Below are 23,863 nucleotides of genomic sequence, written 5' to 3'. Positions count from 1 at the left end.
CAGCCACTGTTCTAAGTGTTTTACATATATTAACTCATTGAATCCTCACAACAACTCTATTAGTGGTCTGTACTGTTATGGACCCCCTTCTATAGATGAAGAAACTGGGACCAGAGAGGTAAAGTAACTTCCGTAAAGCTACACAGCTCTTAAGAAGCAGAAATGAGGCTAAAACCAGGGTTGTCCAACTCCAGAGTCCTGGCTTTGAACACATCTGTAATATAGCATACTCTCTGGTCCCTTAAATCACATGACAGCAAATGACAACAGGAGGCACCTCCTAAGCACCTGTCATGTGCAGGCATCATCTCATTTCTTCTCCACGACACCCTCCTATGCTGCTCCCCTCGGACAGGTCATGTGGTCTCTCCGAGCCTTCAGCTCCTCTTCTGTAAAATGGGAATATGGGTTTGACCCCCTGCTGTTGTTCATTGCACCATGTTGCCGCCCCCGTGGCCTGGTCTTCTGACCTGTCTGCAAGGCCAACAGATGAGATGTTTATCCACCTCCCTGAAGCTTAGAGGACTACAGACATGCCCAAGGCCATTCAGGGGGTCAGTGGCCAAGCCAGGACTAGTACCCAGATCTCCTGACCCCCTGAAACTCAGCAGGGACCTACTGCTACCCAGATGCCTAGAATATCCTCCTCCAAGTTTTGCTACCTTGCCAAGTTTCTTAGGTTAAAGAAAACATTTGTTCCCTTCTTCTTCGTCCTCCTCCTCTCCCTCTCCCTCCCGCCTGTCCTCCTTCTCTTCTCGCCCTCTGGAAAGTCTCCCTAGGAGGTGGGTGGACCGGCAGAATCTGCCAAGGCAAGGCCATTCAGAGACCAGAGACGCTCCGTTTAGGAGGGGCTGAGGGGGAGAAGGCTTTCAGGCGGCAGTGCCCCTAGCTGCGAGGCAGGGCCAGAAACAGGACGGGAGCAGAAGGTGGCAGCTGAGCCCCAGTCCCACCTCCCAGCAGCCTGGCTGGGTGTCTGGCCTTGGACAAGCCACTCAGCCAGGACTGTCCAATGGAACTTCCTATGATGACGGAAATGGTCGACGTCTGCACAGTCCGATACAGTTGGTGCTGGACACATGCTGCTACTGAGCACTTGAAATATGGCGAATGCAACAGAGGAAAAGAATATTTAATCTTAATTCATTTACATTTAAATAGCCACATTCGTCCAGCAGGGGACTTAACTTTTCCAAGCCCCAGTCTCCTCTTGTGCTTGACAAGGATGGTGATACCCCTGTCCTCCTCGGCCAAGGACGGCTGAGACAATGAAGCGATGGGGTGCTGTGGTACAAGCCCCGGCTGAGAGTCGGGACTCCTGGGTTCCAGACCTATTAACGTGCTGTGTGATGCAGGCCAAGCCCCACAACCTCTCTGAGTGCCCTGGTCATCTGTACAATTAAGAAGTCACTTTGGATCAAAGTTTCCTTGCCAGGGATGGGGTTTAGAAGAATGTAGGAACCCGCTACAGTTACACGAAGTGTGTCTGTATGACTATGCGGCTAAGAATGAGTGTCTGTGGGTGCTTCCCTGGTGGCCCAGTGGCTGAGAATCCGCCTTCCTATGCGGGAGACGCAGGTTTGATCACTGGTCAGGGAACTAAGATCCCACATGCCTCAGGGGAACTAAACCCGCGCACCACAACTACTGAGCCCGAGCACCTCAACTAGAGAGCCCACGTGCCGCAAACTACAGAGCTCACATGCAGCAGCAAAGGTCCCGCATGCCGCAATGAAGATCCACGTGCCACAACGAAGACCTGATGCAGCCAAAAAAGTAAGTAAATGAAATATGAAAAATTTTTTTAAAAAATGACTGTTTGTTTGTGTTCAGGTGCACATGTGTATATTTATCAGGGGAAAGCAGGCTCAAAGCTTTCCCAAAATTCTCAGAGGGGTCCATGATTGTTCCAACAATGAGAGCCACAGTCTAGACTGGTCTTCTCCCAGGGAGCCTTTTAAAAATGGAATTCCCAGGCTCCACTGTCAAGGAGTGTGATTCAGCAGCTTGGACTTGGGGCCCTGAGATCTGTATTTGTAGCAAGTTCCCAGCGATTCTGATGTACAGCTGGGGGAGAGAAACACAGGCAAGGAGCCAGTTGGACCTAATGTTTTATGACTTGATGTGTGTGAAACTCCTCATCAAGCAGTAGTACACATTTTTAAAAACCAATTGGGATTTAAGGAACTAAGAGAGTAAAGAGGAAATAACAACGATCCTAACAAGACCCCTTCCAACCCCCGTCTTCATTTACTGACACTGCTTTGCCAGCCACTGTGCCGTCTGCTTTATAAGTATTAACCCATTTAATCCTCATAACACCCCCTATGAGGCTGGTAGTACTGTCCCCGTTTTACAGATGAGGAAACTGAGGCACAGAGAGGTGACTTGCCCAGGATCACACAGCCAGTGAGCGGTGGAGCCAGGACTGAGATCTAGACAGCTGGGTACCGGAGTCCATGCTCCATCACACTCCCTCAGAGCATCCTTGCTTCATCACCTCCTTCTGAGGATGAGGATGACCCAGGAGCCCTGAGTTAGCACCCCTCTCAGCCTGAGGCTGACCCAGGGATCCTGGAGGGTGCTGCTCTGTCCCTCCCGCCCCATCCCACGCCCAAGACAACTGCGGGCCCCACACTCACTTGCCCTCAGAGCCGTAGCTGTTCATGCTGTCCTCGATGGACTCGTGGCTGGCCTGGCGCAGCGTCCTGCTGGGCATCTCCACCGCCAGGCCCGTCTCCGTGCTCCTCTGGATGGCCCCCTTCAACCTCCGGCTGTCCCCTTCTGGGCAGAGTGGCCAAGAGAGATGGGGGGAGAGACATGGGGTGGCAGGGGACAGAAAGACCAGTCCTCTGGTTAGTGTTTCAAAGGCTGGTGGCGGCCCAGCTTCGGCCTCTACCATCCCCATCCCCAGTCCATCAACCTCCTCCCACCACCAGCCTCACCTGCACCCACCCTCCCTGCCCTTTACACCCACCCAACAAACAGAAATCACATGAGTCCTCTTAGCTGGCAGATTCATTTACATGTACTTTTTTTTTTTTAATTGAAGTATAATTGATTTAAAATACTGTGTTAGTTTCAGGTGTACAGCAAAGTGATTCAGTTATTTTTTTTTCAGATTATGTTCCACTATAGGTTGTTACAAGATACTGAATATAATTCCCTGTGCTCTACAGTAAATCTTTGTTGCTTATCTATTTTATGTACTGTAGCTTGTATCTATCTGTTAATCCTATCCTCCTAATTTGTCCCTCCCTCCCTCCCTCTCCAATTTGGTAACCATAAGTCTATGTCTGTGAATCTGTTTCTGTTTTGTATGTAGATTCATTTGTATTATTTCTAGATTCCACGTATAAGTGATATCACATAGTATTTTTCTTTCTGTCTGACTTACGTAAGTATAATATTCTCTAGGTCCATCCAACATGTACTGCTTCTTAAGCTCACTTCTTCCCTGCAACCTTCTCCAAATCATTTCCCTCCTCCTCTTCAGCTACTAGTTACCGAGCACCTACTATGTGTCATATTCTCTGTCAAGTGCTTTTCGTGGGTTTAGACCAGGGTTTCTCCACCTCAGCACAACTGGCCATGTGGATGCATTATTGCTTAGCTGTCAGGCACTGCCCTGTGCACTGTGGAAGGTCCAACAGTATCCCTGGCCTCTACCCACTAGATGCTAGTAGCACCCTCCCTCCAGTTCAGTCATGGCAGTCAAAAATGTCTCCAGGGCTTCCCTGGTGGCGCAGTGGTTGAGAGTCCGCCTGCCGATGCAGGGGACACGGGTTCGTGCCCCGGTCCGGGAAGATCCCACGTGCCGCGGAGCGGCTGGGCCTGTGAGCCATGGCCTCTGAGCCTGCGCGTCCGGAGCCTGTGCTCCGCAGCGGGAGAGGCCACAGCAGTGAGAGGCCCGCGTACCACAAAAAAAAAAAAAAAAAAAGTCTCCAGACACTGCCCAATATCCGCTGGGGGGGGGGGGGGGGGGCAAAAATCACCCCTGATTGAGGACCACTGATTTAGACCACTGGCACCCTGCCCAGGTTTAAATCCTGGATCTCCTTCTACTGGCTGTGAGACCTTGGGCAAATAACTAGTCTCCCTGTGCCTCCACTTCCTCGACTGTAAAATGGGAGAGCAGGGTTATTATGAGGACGACAGCCCTCTGCCCTTCTACTCCCTCTCCCGTCAGCAGCTCACACCTTCGCTTCCACTCTGTGATCAGACGTTATCTTATCCAAGCTCTCCTTGATCATCTCCTGGCCCCTCCCACCCCAGGCCCTTCTCCACCCAGTGCCCTGCTTTGGCTTTCTTCCTGACACTTACGACCCCTGACACGTTCTGCACTACTGGTCTATTGACTAGCTTCCTCCACGCAGAAGGTAAACTCCGTGAGGACAATGCATTTCACTGTGTGGCGTGTTGAAGCCCCAGGGCTCAGAACACAGTCCAGCCATTGTAGGTGCTTAATTAATAACTGCTGGATGAATGGGTGCCTGCCCTGAGACTGATCTTAATCCTCAGCCGCCCAGGAAGCGGCGGCTACCGCTCTCCCAGCTTTCGCACCGAGCACGTGGGATTGAGGCGCGAGGGTAAGGGACTGGCCTGCGCGTAGAGCCGGAAGGCGGGGCTGGGGACGCGGGGCACCGTTTGACCCTGGGGCGGCCTCTCGGCTCTGTGCTCCACATCCTTGAGATCACGGCAAGCTTTCCGTCTCCCACCGCCCTGGAGGGGCTGTGGGTTTGCTAGAGGTGGAGGCGGATCTTTAGTGGGACCTTCCCCATCTCCCCACAGAGTCCGGGATGAGCTGACAGACCCCAGGGCCTTCACCAGTGCTCACTGACTGACCCATCAGGGGACAGCAGTGCCACCCAAACCCCGCGATCCTGCTCAGCAAGAGTATGGGGGGCGGGGCCTGTGTGCCAGGAAACAGGGCGAGGCCAGGACGCCTCCTACTGGTCTTCTCCTGGCTTCCCTCCTCCCAACTCAACGACCGTGTCCCCTTCCTCCCTGACTTGCCGGCAGATAGACATGTGCACACACACGCAGAGGTACAGGTGCTCTGTGTGTGCTTCTCAGAGTGTGTGCCCACATGTTTCTCTCCTACATATATCTGCGTAATTCAGACACAGATGTCCACATACTCAGAAAATCACACACACACAGGAAAATGTGAAAAGACATAGTATGTTAATGTATGTCTAAGTGTCTATATTTGTGTGTTGCCATGGGTCTCCACACAGCTGTCACTCTGTTTCTGAGGCTAAATGGGCATGTGTGTCTGGGCATGTGCCAGCCACATGCAGACACGTGGCCGTAAGAAGTGTACACCAACCCACTCAAGAACGCACACAGAGAAACCGACACAGCGCGCGTGTATGTGTGTGTATGTGTGTGTGTCACCCTGGGTTATTTCTGAACACGTGGGGGAATGTGTGTGTCCCTGTGTCTGTTTCCCGTCATTCCACACTTTGTTCTTTCCCTATTCTGTATCTGAAGTCCCCCTCCCAACATTTCTCTGTGTATAGCAGGGTCAGAGGCACAGAAAGACTCAGAAACACACACATGCTCACTAAGAAACACAGACTCACAGGCACAGAGAGACATCCCTCCAACACACACACACACACACACACACACACACGCACAGTCACCTCCAAGGACAACCCCCTCCTTACAGTGGGGATACAGACCCACAACCCGGTTACCCTGTAGGCAGGCTGCAGATACCTTGCCTGGGACCTTCACTTCCCCACTGAGCCCTGTTCTGGAGCCCCACACTGGCTCATCCTCACTCAGCAAGGTCTGACACATTTCTCCAGGAAGAGGGCGGACCAAAGCATGACAAACAACTCAGTCCCTAAGGGGACTGGGCGGGGGGAGGTTTGGAGAAGTATGGTTCACGTCTGTGTAGCACTCGACAGCCCCAAAGCATTTCACATCCAGTACCCGCCGTGGGCCTCAGAACAGCCCCGGCTCAGCACGCAGGTGAGCCTGGCTTTGCAATCAGGTGGCCCAGGCAGAGTCCCAGCTCTGCAGCCAGTAGCTGTGGGACCTCGGGCAAGTCAGGTGGCACCGTGACATGCCACCTTCCCCACCTCGAGAGTCCCCAGTCTGGGGACCACCATTGTACCCAACCATACCACACAGTGCCACCACCTAACCTTGTCCATCCAACCCTTCCTTTTGTCATCTCTTGCTGACTCGGTCATGGTCCAATTCTTCATTTTGTCATCTCTTGCTGACTCAGTGATGTCCCCAGAGTGACTGTCCCAATGCTTTCCCACTCCCCATCTCATAATCCCATCCATCCTAACAAATGACCTTTCTCCCACTTGGCTGAAAAGATGTGTCTCTTGGACTTGCTCTTTCTTGCTTCCAAATTTCACCATCCTGAGACCTTTCCACCTGCCCCTTGACCCTCCCTCCCTCTCTGAGAGGAAGGAGCGATCCTTGACCTGGCCCAGCCTGATCTGCCCTCTGTCCTCCCCATCCCACCTTCTCCCACCGTCACTGGGACCACCTCCCACCATTTGTCCTCTCTGGGTCTTGAATCTACCACCTCTCCATCTTCTGGCTCCTTCCACCCCTCCTGCAAGCCTACGCAAGGCTTCACTTCCTTGCCCACTCCCTTCAATAAACACACTCCTTCAGGGAACAGCCTTGGCCACCATATGCCCAACCGCAGGACTGACTACACCAGTCTCCAAGAGCGGCTCATGACCATGCACAAGGGCCTTATCTCAGCTTCCAGCCCCAGAGTATGGCCCTTCTGCTTACTCAACAAGCATTTACTGAGTGCCTTCATGTCTGGTGGGGAGTCCTCCTGAAGATGTTAAACACAATCCCAAGTGCTGGTCTCCACTGACAATACACACATGGATGGGAGACCCTGCTTCCGGTCCATAGGAGCCCAGAAATAGGTCCTGGTGTGACCCACTGCACTGGACAATGTTGATGCTCCGCCCACATCCCCACACATCTCCCTTCTTCCCACTTTCATGAGGTCCCACCACACTGCTTCTGAAAGCCACAACAAGCCAACTTTTTTGGGGTCTGTTTTTAGATCTTCCTTTGGGCTACTGAGCCCACTTTGTCCCCACACAGGCAGAGGCAGAAGTGCCTGGGAATTTGTGGCCCCAAGGCCCCTTAATCAAAGCCTAAATGGAACAAGAGAATGAACCCTCGGGTCCTTTGCCTCAGGTCAGAACAACTCTGGGGCATAACCCAGGCTCACGAGGAAGCCTGCAGGAGGGGCTGAAGCCGCCCTCTGTGGGATCTGCCCAACAGCACATCCCTGCTTGTTTCCTGGGTGCCCAGCCTCCTCGGGAAGCACTTCCTTTGTACGTCACCTGCACACGAATCTCATCTCTGGGCCCTTTTGGGGAAACTTGACCTAAGACACCTGGCTTAGCTGGCATCCTAAGGAAGTCTAGGTTCAAAAAAAGCTGCACAGGTGGGTTCCAGCATCACAGTGAAAATACCATTCCCTCCAGGAAGTGTGGTGATAAAAAGATCAGCTGCCCAACAGTGCAGGCATGGAAGGGGGCCCCCTTTCTGAAGGGATAGTTAAGGATCAAGCAAGAGGCTCCTTTGTCCGTGGTTATCCTAAGGCTCCATTGGAGAGGCCTGGAGTTTGAGTCCTGTAAACTTTGGGTACCAATTGTGAGACTGCCCTCAAGGCTGGCCACTGTGATGTACAAGTAAATGGAGTGTGGATGACCTACTTTTGGCGACACCCACTCCCACTTGCTGTACCCTGTGGGTTCTAAGTCCCTCCTCTCAACCTGTGCTGACAGAGAGAGAGAGAGAGAGAGAGAGAGAGAGAGAGAGAGAGAGAGTGTGTGTGTGTGGTGTGTGTGTGTGTGTGTGTGTGTGGCAGGGGGTGGGTAGGCATCAGGCAAAAGGTGTGTGGACAACTGGAGTCCCACCAAAACACAGAACAACTTGGGATACCAACGCCTGTGTGTGCCAAGCACACACCTGATGGAGAGTACAGCAGAGGGAGGAAGAGTGGGGTGACCCCTGCCTCCATGGAGCTCACAGTTCAGAGGCGGAGGCAGACATTAAACAGATGATCACCCTGATTAATCACGTGTTAAGGGCTTTGAGGAGTAAGTAAAAGATGTAATGACAGCACCCACTGGCGGCCCAGTGGGAGGGACACTAATGTAGGCTATTGACTACTTCGTCCTTTGAATGACAGTCACTTCAGATCCCTCCCTTGGCCTCTGTGATAGTGAATTCTAGTAGATCCCCTCCCATCTCTGACCACTGCCGCCATCCCTACACATTGAGCTCTCGCTCTCCAGTCCTTTGGTTCTTCCTCTCTCTCTAGAGCCTTCCCATCGCTGATTTCATTCCCCTCCCACAACATGAGGACCACCCTAAGCAAAAGAATTCTATACCTCAATCTATAGCCCTTAACTCTGTCAGGACCCAATACTTCCAGCTGCACTCTGGACGTTGCTACCTGCATGAGGAGCTGGCCAAAACTAAACCCATCCCACTTCCCCCAGTCAACTCCTCTTGACTTGCGTTACCACTTTTCCCAGCCACAGACTCAGAACCCCCGAGGACCTCTCTGACCCTTCCCCCTTTCTCATTAGATGCCAGGTCGTATAAAGTCTTTGCCCTTAACATCTCTCATCTCTCTCCCTTTCTGTATATTTTCACAGCCAACTACCCCAAGTCTAAACTATTTTAGTAGCCTCCTAACTGGTCTCCCTGCTTCCAACCCACCCACTCAGCAAGTCATTAACAGATTAACTATCTTAAAATACCACTTCAGACCAAGGTATTCCCTTCCTAGTAATTTATAAATTCACAAATAGTCAGAAAAGCACACCAAGCTATGCACAAAGAGGTTCCCCACAGCATCATTTACACCAATGAAATGCTGACATTAACTGTCTGCCAATAGGAGATGGGTTTACTAAGTGACACATCCCCATAAGAAGATACTGTGCAAGTGTTAAAAAGAATCATCTAGACCTACAACTACAGTGATATAAAAGATGGCTTCAACATACTGTGAAGTTAAAAAAGCATGTTGCAGGACACCATGTAAAGCATAAGACCATTTTTGTAAAGCTATAGATAACGTAGCTTTATCTTTCTCTTCATGCATAGACATAGAAAAATCTGGGAGGATATTACCCAAACCATTAATGGGGAATAACTGTAGGGGGAAAGATTGCTAGAGGGTGTGTGTGGAAGATTATTTTTGTAACTTTAAGTATAAGATATATACAGAAATGTGCACAAACCTTTAGTGTACAGCTTGATGGATTTTCACAAGGTAAACACACCCATGTAACCAGCAGCCAGATGAAGAAACAGTATTACCAGGGTCCCCAAAGCCCACTCGTGCCCAGTCTTCCAGGCTCTATCTTGCTCCACAAGGGTAGCCACTATCCTGATCTCAAACATCAAATATTTTGCCTGTTTTTAAACTTTATATACAGAGCATGGCCTTTGGCGGCGGCGGGGTGCTGGCTTCTTCTGCTCAGTATCATGTTGACTGTATGAGATGCATCCATATTGTTGTGTGTAGTTGCAGACTGCCTATTATCACTGCTATAAAGTATTCCACCGTATGAATACACTGTTCCACAATCTACTTACCCACTGTACTGTTGACGGGCATTTCATTTTTTTCCAGGTTGGGGCTATTAGGAATAATGCTGCTTTAGTGCGTGGCCTTTGGGGAACATTTGTACCTGTGTCTCTCGGAGGTATACCTAAGGGCGGAAATATACCTAACGGCTGGGTCACAGGGCAGGCATCTGTCCAGCTCTAGCAGATGCTGCCAAACGATTTTCCAGAGTAGTGGTACCAATTCACACTCCAATCAGCCCATTGGGGAGATTTTATTTCTCTTTTGTAGGCTGCTGTGTCTTCTGAATATTTTATAGCTAAATGTATTAATTCTAGAACGTAAATGAAGGTAAAATATAAATTTATAAATAAATCATGACTTCATGCCATGATCCTATTTAAAACCTTAGAATAGCTCTCCACTGCCCATCCAATGAGCTACCGGCTTCACACTCAGGCATTCACGACTCTCCATTATCTGATTCCCTCCCCATCTGCTCCTGATTCCCCTCTCAGTCTCTGCACTCCAGCCCAGCCAGGCACCTCTTTGCTCCATGTACATCCTCAGGAACTGCCTCATCCCCATTTTCTCTCCTTTACTTTCCTGCCTTCCTAACCTTCCCTATCAAAATTCTGACCATACTCCAGAGTTAAGTTTTAAATAACAGTTTATCAGAAACTCGCCAAACTCTTAGGGCTGTTATGAGGATTAAATATAATAAGGTAATGTAATAATACAATGACATTTAATCCTCAGGACATCCTAGGTGGGCTGTGGCACACAGTAAGCACTCAATAAGGTGGCTATTATTAATAATATTACCACTGTGCCAGATGCTATGCCAAGTGTTTTACATAGGCATCTTCTCATTTTAATTCTCACAATAAGTTGTGAGACAGTTACTACCCCATTTTATAAGGTAAGAAAATGAGGATAAAGAAGGTTTAAGTAACTTTCCCAAGGACACACAAAACTACTAATGGCAGAACTAGAATTCAGGCCTATGTCTTTCTGACTCCAATAACCATGTTTTTAATGAACCACTAAACTAAACTCACTGCACTCTATCACAGAATATAAATGCCATCTCTTCCACAAACCCTTCTCTGATCAGACTCCTTGAGTCCCAGGGGCACTTTATCTTCACCTTTATTAGGGTATCTATTCCACTGCACCTTGCAACACAGTCCTTGATCAGCCTACTGATTTCCCTGTCTACTGTGTAAGCTCATTCAGCCGTCATATCCCTTCCGCACCACGGACAGCACCCAGCGTTGCCCATCCCACTAACAGTGTTTAATTGAATTGCTTTTATTTTTAGGATGTGTCTTCAAGAAAAGTGCGAATTCTCCAGTGAAGAAAACAAGTAAGTCTCATTCAGTTGTCCATAACTGAATACGAATGTGTTTAATGTACCTTCTCCCAAAAGCAAGTATTCATAAAGGAACAGGATAAAATGCTCATAAATTATTAGATGACATTACTTTTAGCACTTACCCTTTACCAGACACTATTATATACATATAATATTTTTATATATAGTATTTCATATACATGATGTATTAAATTAATATAAATTACATGTAAATTATAACTTTATAAGTGTATATTTGTTTACATGTTTTATGTATGTTTATATAAAATTTAGCCATAACTCTGAGAGTCAAGTATCATTACCCTAATTTTACTAAAAGGAACCAGACTCAACGCAGTTCAGCAGCTTGCCCAAGGTTACACCAGACAAGAGAGTGCTAGGTTTTAAATCCAGACCTTTGTAAAGACAGATCTTACACTCTTAACCACTAGAGAGCTCAGTAATGTGGTGGTGGAAGGGAGAGGAGGGAAAGAACACTACCACTCTCCACTTCGACATTTCATCCAAAATGGGTCTTTACAGCTTTGTTTTCTAGATGAGGAGCCCAAAGCTGAGAGAGGTTATATGACTTGCTGCAGGTCCCCAGGCTCTAAAATCCCTAACCACGTCACTGGCCGGAGTATAATCTCGTTTCTGTGAGCGGCCTCCTCCAGGTCCATCTCACAGCCTGTGAAGCCCTCCAGACACAAGAGCTCTGGGTCAGTGGGCTACTTCAAACCAGGGTGATCCCCTGGGGCTCACTGCTTTCCCTTCCCACGGCCACTGCCCTTCTTGTCCCTCCAAGATAGATACCCTGGAGGCTACTGCCTCTTCTTCCTCCACGGTCAGCCTCTTCCTGGCCTAGCTATTCCCAATGACTTCAAGTGCCACATGTCTCCCCTGCCCAGGTCTTAAAACTCATCTGAAAACCAAGGGCTGAGTTGACATGCAGGCACTCAGGCCTCCATAGCCCTGATGCTGCCTTTGGCTGGATCTCCAAGGACAGGCCAAGGAAGCACAAACCCTGAGTGAGAACCCTTTACCTTCCCCCTCTTTTCTCCAGAGCTGTCGATATCCGCCTTCCCTTAAAATCGGAGAAAATTCCTTTTGGAGGGAACTCAGGGGTCATCTAAACCAAGGCCTTCCTTGTATAGAATGGCAACTGAGGCCCAAGAGGGACATGAGGTAATGACCATGTTGGCATTAGGATTCAGGTCTCCTCACTGCCAACCTCTCAGCTCCATTTCACAGTAAACAGCCACTCACGACTATTTCTGAAGCATATTCAGGAAGCAGCAAGGCCTAGTGGTTAAAAGCATGGATGATGGAGTCTGATGGCATGGGGTGTAAAGCTGGCCCCAGTCACGTTACTAGTAGTGCTGTCTTGGGCAAGTTACTTAACCTCTGTGTCTCACTTTCCTCTTCTTCTTCTTCAAAAAAATGGAGAATGTAATTTATGTGCCTCATAGGATGTCTGTGAGGATTAAATTAGTTAACACTTTTTTAAAAAGTACTTAGAATAGGGCCTGGCACATAGTAAGCACTATTTAGTACATGACATATAAATATTTGTTAATTAAGTAAACTGTCTCCATGCCTCCTTTGGGGACACAAATTTGAGCCTGCTCTGCATCACCAAGTTCACAGCTCACATCCCCACCTACTCTTGCCTGGATGACTGTAAGAGTCAATTAACTCAGAGGCTCCCAAGCACCTGCTCAGAGGCCAGTGCGAGTCTGACAGTTAGGAATATGCTGGGAACTTAGTTAAAATACAGATTCCTTGGTCTCCTCTCCTGGGGATTCTGGTTCAGTAGGTCTAGGGCAGGGCTCATGAATCTGTAGTTTTAGAAAATCCCCTGGTAACTCAAGTACTCGGTCAGGTGGTCAGCCTCTACTCTAACTGGTGTCCTCTTCTATTAGTTCTCCACTCTGTGGCCTGCATAAAACCTCCACTGTGGTACCCCATTACTTGCAGAATAAATTCCAATGGGCTTAACACACACTGCCTTTCTGACCTGGTCCCCGGTAACATTTCCAGTCTTGTTTTTTTCCCCCCATCCCCATGTAATCCCCTATCTACATTCCGTTCACACTGAATAATTCAGGTAATTCCAAATAGTCCATGTGACTGGCTACTCCAAATGTCTTACCGATCATCCTGCATAGGAAATTCTCAGCATTCTCTTCTCTGGAGAAAGATGCTTTTAAAAACAACTGTTTGTTGAAGCATAATACACAAAGTGTACAATTACATAGTATGCAACTCTTAAGTATATAGAGTAATATATAAGTAATAAGTAATAATAAGTAATATGCTTGATGAATAGTACGAACTGCACTCATGTACAGAACCGGCGCCCAGATCAGGAAACGGAGCATTACCAACGTCCCCAGAAGTCAGCCCCTCATGAGTAGCAGTTACTTGCCCTCCAAGAGTAGCATTATCCTGGCTTCTAACAGCCCAGATTGGTTTTACCTATTTCGTACTTCTATATACATAGAATCACCTAGCATTTACTCTTCAGTGTCTGACTTCTTTCACTCAACATTATGTTTGTGAGATTCACCCATGTTGATTGTTTCATTGCAGTTCATTCATTCTTGTGGCTTTATTGTCTTACATTGTGTGAATATATCAAAATTATTTTTGTTCTTTCTACTGTTGATGAACATTTGGGTAGTTTCCAGTTTGGAGACATTACACACAGCTCTGCCGGATACAATCTTGTGCACGTCTTTTGGTGACCATCTGTGTACATCTCTTCTGGGCACATACCTAGGAATGAAATTACTGGGCCACAGGACAGGCATTTGACATGCTCTTTAAATGGGTTAAGCAAGATGTGGACTGGAAAGTAAGACTTACATTATCCTTCGGCAGGAAGCAATACTCTGAAACAATGAGGCTCAGGACTGAGAAAACTGTTGATTAACTGTCTATTTGGCTTACATCTATATTCCCCAAATGTAGTATTTGTTAAGTCAATGTATAGAGGGCAGACAGCACCCAGGACAGGAGAGGGAGGAGTGAAAAAGGCCTGGAGCACACTAGGCATTCAGAAAGTGCTGGCGATTATAATTAACCTCTTCAAGGGTCAGGGGTCAACAGCTCACTGATACCACCTCTCACAAAACTGTCATTATTTCATGGATTCTAAGACACACTTTTCAACATCTCTGAAATCAAGATGTGAATGACAGCTGATTAGCATGTCATAGTTAAATCCTGACATGTGTTTCTCTCTCTTGGTGGCATATAAAATAACATTGCGACTTGCAGTTAGCTGGACATCCAGATGCAGCAGGAACTGTCCGTGGTGCTGAAACAGAGGTAGCACCTCACAGGGAGCAGAGATCTCAGAACAAAGCAACCCTATCCCCTGTTTGTTTTAAGACCACAGTTCTTTCCCATGGGCTTGCTGATGTCTCAAATTCCACCCTTCCATGTAAAAACAGGAACTCCCACTTACTGGGCTCAGCCAGAACCTATGATAGGTGCTCAGCAGACATTACTTCATCCAAGCCTCACAACCACTAGTGTCTCCATTTTCAGAAGAGAAAGCTGACTCATGGAGGTTAGTGAACCTGCCCAAGATGGTGAAGCCTTAGATGGAAGCATGATCTTGGTTCAGTGCAGACCAGAGAGTAATTTTTGCCCTTTAGGCTGCTTTTCACTGGGGGTGGCGGGGGGCAGGGTCCCGAGGACCTTTATCCAAGAGGATCTGAAGGGGGAAGAGGGAGAAATCATGAAGATGCCCAGATGAAACAGGTAGGCGCAAGGGAGGCAAAGAGCACATGACAGGGGTTTGAGAACACTAGACAGGGAGAATTTGAAGATTTGAGAGGATCAGCTGGGTAAGGTATATAAATGTGCTTTGCGACTCTAAAGGGTTCTGTTCCGGAAGGAAATGTTATTCTCACTTATTCAGTGAAGTATATATTTATTGAGCTCATTTCCTATACCATGCTTTTCTTGATCTTGCAGATTCTAACAAGACACAGTCCTTGTCCTTAAGGAACTTACAGTTAATAGATGGGGAGAGGAGATGAAACAGATAAATAATTATCATTTATTCAAAAAACTCTTACTAAGTGCCTATTCAGAGCCAGGGCCTGTGCTGGAGACTCCTAACACAGATGAATTAAACTCAGACCTGGCTGAAACTCCCAATCTACCAGGAGTCAGCCAAGTAAAGGGACAATATTAACACAAGGTGTTATAATTACAAGATAGTATAGTTCAAGGGCAAAGATATACACAATATTATGAGAGCCGAAGAGAAGGTAATTAATACAGCACTGGAAGTAGAGGCAGGGTCTGGGTTGTAGGGAGAATTATTTCAATGCTGAGTTATACTTGACTACAAATAAAATCGTAAGATTTTATTGTAGATGGAAGTGCTACATTTTGGGTGACCACAACCAAAGGCTATACTGACAAATGGAAAGCATGTAGAGAGAGGGCAAAAATGTGGAACCAAAATATAAACTGAGGACAAAGAGTTCTGAATGCAGAGTAAATGCACTTGGGGCAGGGGGAGGTCCTACACTTAGCAGGGATGGCCAGGGGAACGTCATTCACTCTATTCCAGCTCCCGGTCTACCGAGAGCATGGGAAGACTCCAGAGTGGTAAGACTTTCTGGAGAAGGGGGCATCTCAGCAATCACTGGAAGGAAGACAATTTACAGTTCCCACCAGTTTCCCCAGGAAGCCATTCCCACCAGCTCTTGGGACAAGCTGAGCAAGCGCTGGGAGAAGTTGGGTTGTGAGCAAAAGGTACAGTCTGTGGTCCCATCTGGCACCAGGAAGCTTCATAATCCACATAGCTTTCAAGGCTTCCAGGATCTGCCCCAAATCTATACTACAAGTCTGACATCATGCACATACCAGGTGTTCCATCCACACTGGATTACTCATCATTCACCAAACAGCCCATGTACTTCCATCTTCTTAAGAGCACAGGCTCTGGAGTCTGAATAACTGGGTTTGGGACTTAGAAGCAGCCCTCTGAGACTTTCTGGGCAAACTAAAGAAAGTTACTGAACTTCTCTGAGCCTCGGTTCCCTCAAAAAACAGAAATAGTAATAAAACCCACCTTACTTTGTTATAAGGATTAAATGTATTGGTTAGCTCTCGCTAGGTTGTGCTGCACTAACAACTGACCCTCAAATCTCAGCGGCTTAGAGAACCATGGTTTAGTTCTTGCTCATATTAAATGTCCCTTGTGAGCTAGCTATGGCTCTACTCCATGGATCCTTCTGGAATCCAGGATGAGGAGCAAGCCCTATCTAGGACGTGCTAGTCTCATGGCAGAGAGAAAATAGAAATGACGGAACCATGAGACAGCTCTTCTAATTACTGCACTTTTCTCTATGTATATTTCAAAAAAAAAAAAAAAATTTTGTTTTAATATACAAAAGTAAAGATAAAAATATGCCCCTGGGCTTCCCTGGTGGCGCAGTGGTTGAGAGTCCGCCTGCCGATGCAGGGGACGCGGGTTCGCGCCCCGGTCCGGGAAGATCCCACATGCCGCGGAGCGGCTGGGCCCGTGAGCCATGGCCGCTGAGCCTGCGCGTCCGGAGCCTGTGCTCCACAGCGGGAGGGGCCACAGCAGTGAGAGGCCTGCGTACCACACACACAAAAAAAAATATGCCCCTAATAATGTAAAAAGGCCAAAGGTGTAGGGGAGGTAAGGAAGTTCTCTCCCTAGGCACATACATTGGAAAGAGAACTCATCAAGCTACCAAAATGATTTGCTGGAACAAGGCAGCATGTCAGCCTATTATAGCACAAATCCACATTAACGTGAAATAAATCTTCTCATGCCCCTTGCGGGGCTGAACTCAAGAACACAGCATATGGACAGTGACTGTCATGATAAGATAAAGGCACTCAGGGTGCTTTTATCTTATCATGATAAAGGCGGTCCAGTGGTTAGGACTTGGCACTCTCACTGCCAGGAGCCCAGGTTTGATCCCTGGTCGGGGAACTATGATCCCGCAAGCCATGTGGCATGGCCAAAAAAAGAAAAAAATTTTTTAAAAAGATAAAGGCACTCAGTAAATTATAGCCACTATTATCAATAATACTCTGAGATAGACAGCAGCATCCCTAACTCCCAGAAATTCTCAGAAAACTGAGCCTCTGAGAACTGAAGCAGTTTGCCCAAGGCCCCACAGCAAGTGAGTGGTGGAGAGACAATGCAAAACAAACCCATCCTATCCACACAAAGAGGTGAACACATATGTTCACAGCAGCATTATTCATAACAGTCAAAAACTGGAAACAACCCAAATGTCCATCAACTGATGACTCCATAAGCAAAGTGTAGTAGGATATCCATCTATTGGAATATTATTCAGCCATAAAAAAAAATGAACTACTGATAAACGCTTCAACAGAGATGAACCTTGAAAATATGCAAAATGAAAGAAGCCAGTCATGAAATACCACATATTCTATTTATGTGACTATTTATATGAAATACCCAGAAGAGGCAAATCCACAGAGGTAGAAAAAACAGAGTAGTAGTTGCTGGAGGCTGGGGTGAGGGGGGACTGGAGTGTGACGACTAATGGGTACAGGTTTCTTTTGGCGGGTCTGGAGGGAGGAATGTTCTACAATTGATTGTGGTGATGACTGCGTAACTCTGAGAATATAGTAAAACCCGCTGAATTGTACACTTTAAATAGGTGAATTGTATGGTGTGTGAATTATCTCAGTAAGCTCTGCGTGTGTGCGCACAGGCGCGCGCGCGTGTGTGTATCATTTCCCAGGCCCTGCTGTTAACCCTTATTCTACACTGACCCTCACAGAATCAAGGACCCAGTAGTGTCGGGTGAGTAGGCTTTTCAGGTCAGCACTGGCCTCTGCCAGGGGCCCCAAAGGGCTCCAGCTGAGCAAGGGGCCAGTGCACAAAGCCTGTTGCGAAGGCCAGACGAGGCCTGGGCTCGGCGGTTTGGACCCCAGGTGTGCCATCTTCAAAGCACCCACATGCGCTCGGATCCCCACAATGGCACATGGATGAAATATGCGGTGGTTACATGGAGCACAGGGGTCGAATTCCTTAATGACAGTCCCACCAGGGCAAACTTTCCTCTGTGCCCCTGGGCAGCCCCCCCTAGACCGCCCCGCCCCCCCGCCCCGCTCCGGCAATACCACCTTCCCCGGTCGACACGTGGTCAGCTTCCTTCAGAGCCTATCAGACCCAGAAGAACTAGCCAGGATCACCTGAGACCCATTGATTGGTACCAGCTGGAACCACGTGGCACCATTCCTCATGAGAGCAAGCCTACCTTAGATGAGTGGCTCTCGGCACCAGAGGCTGCTGGTGAAGCCGGCCTCAAGCAGCATACCTTCTCAGTTGCCACGCAACCCATCCAAATCCCATGACTGCTCAAAAACCAGTCCCTCTCAGCACCACCGCACAGAAGACCAGCTACCCCAGCACCCACCTAACGCTTTCCAGGCGAGAACCTCCCCACACACTCGCTTAACGCACGCTGGGGTTTCAAATTCGCTGGATGGAAGTTCCATCCTTTACCTTCGAACAGTTTAAACAAATCCCTCCTTTGATCTGGCCTTGGCTGAGCTGCAGAGCAGCTGGGCCCCATCTTGGCTAAGAAGCCTAGGTTCCTTTCTGCTCCCTCAAATGAGAGCAAGGACCACGGTCCTCTTGTAGACTGGCAAGGGTGTCTGGCACTCAGCAAGTACTCCATACATTTGCAGAAAACCAAACACTACACTTCCCAATTCCAGCCCTGTGCTCCTCAAACTTTAATATGCAAATGAATCACCTGGGGATCTGGTTAAAATGCAGATTCTGATTCAGTAGGTCTGGGTGGGGCCTGAGAGTCTGTATTTCTAACAACTCCTAGGTGAGGTTGATGCTGCTGGTCTGCAGCCCACACTCTGAGTAGCAAGACGCTAACCCACTCCACTCACTCTCTTTTCTGATTTCTTTGCCTTTCTTGGTTGTGCAAGGATACTCTTGGGAAGCTGATGGAGGCTACTCTCACTTTCCTTAGAAAAGTACCTGTCAGCACATACACACAGTACGTTGTATAAAAATTTGAGGCTTGCAGTCCATGGGTTAAAAAACCCTTCCTTTGGACAAACCTTAGTTCTCATGGAAAAGAGGATGCAGTAGGGGACAGCGGGAAAAAAGTCCCAGCAGAGTTAGGACTCCTGGGTCTGGTCCTAGCTCCACTATGGACCTGCAGTGTAAAATCAGACAAGTTTCTGCACCTCTCTGAGCTCCCGTTTCCACACCATGAGGGGACTGGACTAGATTACGATGATAAACAGGTTTTCTCTTTTTACGCCAACTCTGGTAGCTGTTGCCTAAAATATCCCGTGTTAAGAATTCTTAGACTATGTCTGGATTTGGCAGAAAAGGGTGCTGTGATTGATTGGTGATGCCTGCCACGGTCCCAGGAAAGTGGGGGGGGGCGCTTAATTGATTGGTAATGTCTGCCAAGGTCCCAGGCCTGGAGGGCTATGGGCTTCCTGCCAGGTAACCAGCCTACCTGGAGGCTGGAGAGCCCTTCTAGCTGTGACATTCCATAACTCATTTAGAGTCATCCCAGATTGGGGAAAGTGAGGTCTGTGCTTGTCCTCAAGGGAGCAGGAAGGGATAATTCTTTAAGCTGCTGGCTTCTCAAACCTGCCACCCTGCAGCCCCCTTTGAGACGAGGTAGCAGAATCCCTGCTCCACAGCAAAGAAGGACAGTGTGTCCTTGCACTCTCATCTTTGGTTATTTTTAACTCCAAGGACAGAGGCGCAGGCAGAAGCTGAAACACAGAAGGGCTGCGGCAGGCCACCCAGCCTCCTGAGGGAGGGGAAGCCACCACCCTCCCATCCTCCCAAGATGCTCCATCGTTGGCCAAGTGAAGGTCAAGGCAAACTGCCAAGGGACCGGGGAAAGTTCCTCACCTCCCATGTGAATCCTTCCACGGCTCCGCCCTTCCTTGGTACAACCACAGACCCTCTGCCCGTTCCTATCCCACCACACCCTATATCCTGTTCAGTCATGCATCCAGTCCACATACACGTGCCGGGCCTTGTACTAGTGCTGAGGACACAGCATCGAGCAAGGCAGATGGGGGTCCTTGTCCACTGAGCCTTTCCAGTCTAGGGTGGAAGACTGACCACACACAGGATGGCAAGACAATTTGGTAGTTACAACTGCAGTAAGCGCTTGGAAGAGGACATGGCTGTGGTCACCCCACCCCCACCCCCAGGCCTACGAGTTCATCTTCAAGAGCTGGGGTGTTCTTCATCCTTCTATCCCTGGCACAGAGATTAAGCTGGCACGGAGGAGGGTTCACACAGGGAATACTTATTGATTGGTCATATTACACAGGAGACATCGCCTGGGGTTTGAGGATCCCACAGGAGCCTATCTCAGGCAGAATGAGATTCATTCGCTCATTCACTCATTCGCCAAGCATTTTTCTGAGCACCTTCTATATGTCAAGTACTGCTCTAGGCACTGGAGCTAAAGCAGGGAACAAAAATAAGGGAAACCATCTGTCCTCCTGAAGCTCCGATCCAGGGGAGGCAAGCAAACACCAAAGTGCACAAATACGTGAAGACACAGCGGGTGTCAGAAGGTGATGGGTGCAGGGGTGGGTGTTTTGGTTTTAGACAGAGGTCAGGGAGGTGTCACCATGCTACGTGAAGGAGGTAAAGAAATGAGCCACCTGGATATCTGGGGGGAAAGTGCTCCCAGCACAGAGGACACAAACATACAGACCCCAAGTGGATTTACATCTGTTATGTCTGACAAACAAGGAGGCCAGAGCCGCTGGAGCAGAATGAGAAAGGGGCGGTCTGAGATGAAGTCTGAGATGACGTGGCAGGCAAGAAAGCACAGACCTGGGGAGACAAACACACTTTGCATCAAGCCTGGCGCACAGTGGATGGAAATGATGGTGATGACGACGATGCTCTGCTGACAAAGCAGCTAGCACGCACCGGGCACTGGCTGGGTGCTGTGTGCTACGCTACACAATTAACATGGACTTTTATTTGATCCCCACAACAACCCATGAAATAGCTCCTATATTACCCCCATTTTACAGATGGGGAAGCTGAAGTTCAACAAGGTTTATGCATCTTGGAGGTGGCAGGGCTCGAACCGGAATGCCGGCAGTCTGCAGCCAGAATCTGATGTCTTCTGATCTTACCAGCCCTGTTGCCCAGGCCCTGCGTGTGAGTGAGTACCAGTTTCCTTCCTTCCCTGAGTTTTTAAACCTTTTGGACTTTTATGAATCTTCTGAAAGTTGTTTATCTCTCTTTTTAAAAAATTCTGGTTTTCTCCAGAAAAAAAAACCCCATAGATGCACAATGACACAACTTGTACATAATTTCAAGAGGTCAAGGTGATGACTTCTGGTCCCAAAAGGAAGCACGTTATATACATTTGTAGCTAAAGCAAGAATTGTCAGAGTTGTCCAAAGAGGCAGGAGAGAGCATGTGTTCCTACTTCTACAATTTGTCAAGAGCCTACTGGGAGTGAGGCACTTAAGAGATTCGTGGTATTTCATTTAACACTGTGAGGTGATTGTTACTATGCCCCATTTACAAATGGGGACGCTGAAGCACAGTGAGGTTAAGTGACTTGCCCAAGATCACGTGTTGGTATCTGGCAGAACTGGAACCTATTCCAGTTGTAGCTGACCCCTGACCTCAGTCTCTATTCCAGACAGCCTCCTTCTGAATTCTCAAATTGCACCCCTCATCTTCCCAGAGAGGGCAAGAAACGTGCTCAAGGTCTCAGAGCTCAATATATTTAGAGCAGGGTCTAGAGCTGTATTGCCCAATATAGTAGCCACGAGCCACATGTGACCACTTAAATTAATTACAATTTTTAAGAATTTGGTTCCACTGTTGCACTAACCACAGTTAAAGTGCTGAACAGCCACATGTGGCTAGTGCCTGCCATTTTGGACAGCGCAGAAACAGAACATTCCATCGCAGAAATTGCTATCGGACAGCACTGCTCTTGAATTTGGTCTCTTGACCCTTAACCTAGCGTTTTCCTACCGTCAGAGGCTATTAGAAATTAGATTTGCCTGATTACTGAAGTGAATGGAAAGGGAGACGGAAATAGGGCAGCTGAAGTTGTGCAAGGGAGAGAGCAAGCTCAGAAAGGCTTGTGAGAGGAAAGCTTCAGCCGACATCTTGTACAGAATAAAAGACACGAGAGCCATTGGCTTGGGACCCACGTTGCCGGCGAGGAACCCGCCCATATGTCTGGTTACAGGGACCCTCTGCTAGCTACAATTCCCATTGCCTTGTTGAAGTCTGCAGTTTCTCTAACGGGGACGGGGCCTTCTATCCAGTGGAGAGAGATCCAGCTGAACGGCCAGTTCCCTGGGAGAGAGAACTCAGTGGCTGAAGCACCTGCTCACTTTCCTGGGACAGGAAGGAGACTGAAAGTAGGGGGCATTCTGCAGCCAGCCAGGGCAAGCCCTGGACCCAACAAATCTGTTGGTGTGGGTACCGGGCAGTGACTCAGGGTGGAGTGGGGGCTGCAGACAGTGGACAAGGTGTCAATGGCACCCGCAGCTGCCAGAGCAGATGAGAAGACCTAAACCGCACTCCGGCTGCAAAACCAGCCTGGGGTAAGCGTGCTGAGCTGCCCGGCCACACAGTGCTCCCCGAGGACTCTTTTATGCCTGCAAGATGCTCAAACGCAACAAAGCTGGATTTCCCTGGTGGAACACTGTGGAGGGAGAGAAGAGAAAGGACCTTGCGGACCTGCCTGCCGTGGAGAAAACCACGGGGGCTAAGGCTGGAGAAGCCCCTTAACCCTGTAATATAATGGTCTCCCTCCTTCCCTTCCTTCCTTCACAACTGTCTGTTCCAAAAGCCTACTGAAGGTGGGAGAAAAGAAGAGGATTAGACGGAAGACATGGATTAAATTCCCATCCCGTCTCTTATCAGCTGAGGAGGTTTTAGAAACCCCTTAACCCTCTGAGCTTCATCTTCCTATCTGTAAAAGGTGGGTGATTTTACCACCTACTCCAACTCTGTAAGGCTCAAATCATCCTAATAATGCTGACAATGATGACTGTCATTTAGTGAGAACTTTTTGACGATGTAGCTCATCACCTATAGTAGGGTACACATTCAGCGCTCAATAAAAACCTCTTGGATGTTGAATTTACCATGTAAATATTCTACGTAACAGTAGTAGCAGCAATCATGATAATAATAAACTATTATGGAGTAAGTGCTTTACTACTGTACTGAGCATGCACGTTACTCAATTCTCCCAATGACCTGAGAGGGAAGTACTATTATTACTTCCATTTAAGACATAAGCACTGAGACACGGAGAAGTCATTTGTTTAAGGACACAGCCAACAGGGTAGGACCAAAGAAGCGGGGGGTGGGCAGGGTTTAAATCCAGGTCTGGCTGAATTTAAAATCTATCGCCTCTCGAATCATATAAGTACTCTGTAGACAACAAAGGACTGCACAAATTAGATTTTCCATATCATTGCTGTGTTAGGATTAATGGTGATGGTGACTCGGCACAAGGGGAGAAGGCCTTTCTGCAGTCGACTCTCTGTCAACGGAAGGAGCTGCCCTGAGAGGGTGTGAGCTCCCTTCACTGTCACCCGAGGGTGGACCCCCACTGGACTGGGGGTCTGAGGCGTGGTCCCCAGATGGGAGCCTGGGTCCGCACCGCGAATCCCAAATGAGGTAGAACATCAGAATCAACTGGGGAGCTAGTGAAGAAGTAGATTTCCAGGTTCCAGCTGAGGTCTTCAGTTGAGTCGCTCAGTATCCTGGTTGCAGATGGAAGAGCATGGGCAGGGCAGGTGAGGAATCACTGGGCTACTGAAATGCTGAGTAGCCTCTGTACTCAGCATTGCTGGATCCTAGAAGCCATGGG

General features: G+C 48.4%; 1 protein-coding gene across 2 annotated transcripts in view; it reads right to left on the bottom strand.

The window, feature by feature from the left end:
* Positions 1 to 23,863, bottom strand: part of RIMS4 (regulating synaptic membrane exocytosis 4) — a 63,153-nt gene that overhangs the window by 19,381 nt on the left and 19,909 nt on the right. The window contains exon 2 of one of the 2 annotated variants that reach the window (XM_029221426.1): positions 2,640 to 2,781. In XM_029221426.1, coding sequence (XP_029077259.1) covers positions 2,640 to 2,781 — 142 coding nt within the window. The remainder of the gene's footprint in view (positions 1 to 2,639; positions 2,782 to 23,863) is intronic. The other variant, XM_029221427.1, reaches the window with a different exon arrangement.

The sequence above is a fragment of the Monodon monoceros genome, unplaced genomic scaffold, assembly GCF_005190385.1.
Source record: "Monodon monoceros isolate NGI ecotype Baffin Bay Population unplaced genomic scaffold, NGI_Narwhal_1 Super_Scaffold_13, whole genome shotgun sequence".
Classification (NCBI taxonomy): Eukaryota; Metazoa; Chordata; class Mammalia; order Artiodactyla; family Monodontidae; genus Monodon; species Monodon monoceros.
The sequence above is the reverse complement of the archived record's forward strand: the minus strand, read 5'-3'. Positions and strand labels throughout refer to the sequence as shown.